General features: G+C 68.2%; 1 protein-coding gene across 2 annotated transcripts in view; it reads right to left on the reverse strand.

The window, feature by feature from the left end:
* Positions 1–6: 6 nt before the first annotated feature.
* The window catches only part of GTSF1 (gametocyte specific factor 1), a 2,559-nt gene continuing 1,207 nt past the window's right edge, over positions 7–1,358 (reverse strand). The window contains exons 2-5 of one of the 2 annotated variants that reach the window (XM_041468233.1): positions 839–965; positions 737–768; positions 506–586; positions 312–393 (exon numbers count right to left, since the gene is read on the reverse strand). In XM_041468233.1, coding sequence (XP_041324167.1) covers positions 388–393; positions 506–586; positions 737–768; positions 839–965 — 246 coding nt within the window. In that variant the 3' untranslated portion in view covers positions 312–387. Of the gene's footprint in view, positions 394–505; positions 587–736; positions 769–838; positions 966–1,358 lie in introns of both variants that reach the window. The other variant, XM_041468232.1, reaches the window with a different exon arrangement.

The following is a 1,358-nucleotide window of genomic DNA, read 5'->3' on the forward strand; positions in this document are numbered from 1 at the left end:
GTCAGTTCAGGGGTCCTGGGGGGGGGGACAGGTGAGTGTGGCACCTGGGGATATTCACACAGCTGAGTGTGGCACCTGGGGACAGTCACACACCCGAGTGTGGCACCTGGGGACAGTCACACACCCAAATGTGGCACCTGGGGACAGTCACACACCCGAGTGTGGCACCTAGGGACACTCCCACCCTTGAGTGTGGCACTTGGGGACACACAGACACAGCTGTGACACCTGGGGACACTCCCACACCCCCGAGTGTGACACCTGGGGACACTCCCACAGCCCCGAGTGCCACCCCTGTCCCCAGGTCCTACCTGAGGCAGGGGACAGGCAGGTCCCCCTTGGTGACGTGGAGGATGAACGGGGGGGGCTCCTCCAGCTCCAGCTCGCTCAGCTCTGCACGGGGGACAGGGGACACCGTGGGGACACCAGGGGGACACCAGGGGGACACCGTGGGGACACCGTGGGGACATGGTGCCAGCCCCTGGGGACACCGCGGGAGCCTCACCTGCGTCCCAGTCCTCCTGGCACGGGGGGGGCTGCCAGGCCTGGGGGGGTCCCCCGCCTGTCCTGGCCTTGTCCTCGGGGTCTGCGGGGACACAGGGGACAGCGGTGAGGGGACACACCTGGGCACACCTGGGGACACGTGGGGACACACCTGGGGGGACACTTGGGGACAGCGGTGAGGGGACACACTGGGCACAGCAAGGGGCACACCTGGGCACACCTGGGGACACACCTGGGTGGGCACTTGGGCACATCTGGGGACACCTAAGGACACACCTGGTCACACACCTGGGGGCAGCAGTGAAGGCACACCTGGGAACACCTGGGGGCACACCTGGGGGCAGCTCGAGCGGCAGTTTGTCGGGGCACGAGGTGACGTGGCCGCGCAGGAGCGCGCGCGGGACGCGGTGGCGCGCGTTGAAGGGACACGTGGCCAAGGTGCGCGACACCTGCGGGTTGTTCTGGGGACAGCGACACGGGGGGAGGGGCTGAGGGGGGGACACCGAGCCCCGTCCTGCAGCCCAAAGCTGAGCCCTCGGAGCCCGGACCCTCCCAGACCCCGGCCCCAATTCCCGCAGACCCCAGACCCCTGCAGACCCCAGACCCCAATTCCCACAGACCCCAGACCCCTGCAGATGCTAGACCCCAATTCCCGCAGACCCCAGACCCCAATTCCCGCAGACCCCAGACCCTCCCAGACCCCAACCCTAAACCCCTGCAGACCCCGGCTCCAATTCCCGCAGACCCCAGACCCCTGCAGACCCCAGACCCCAAACCCCTACAGACCCCGGCCCCAATTCCCGCAGACCGCAGACCCCTGCAGATCCTAGACCCCAAACCCCCGCAGACCCCAG

The sequence above is a fragment of the Pyrgilauda ruficollis genome, unplaced genomic scaffold, assembly GCF_017590135.1.
Source record: "Pyrgilauda ruficollis isolate IOZ18807 unplaced genomic scaffold, ASM1759013v1 scaffold215, whole genome shotgun sequence".
In the NCBI taxonomy this organism is placed as follows: Eukaryota; Metazoa; Chordata; class Aves; order Passeriformes; family Passeridae; genus Pyrgilauda; species Pyrgilauda ruficollis.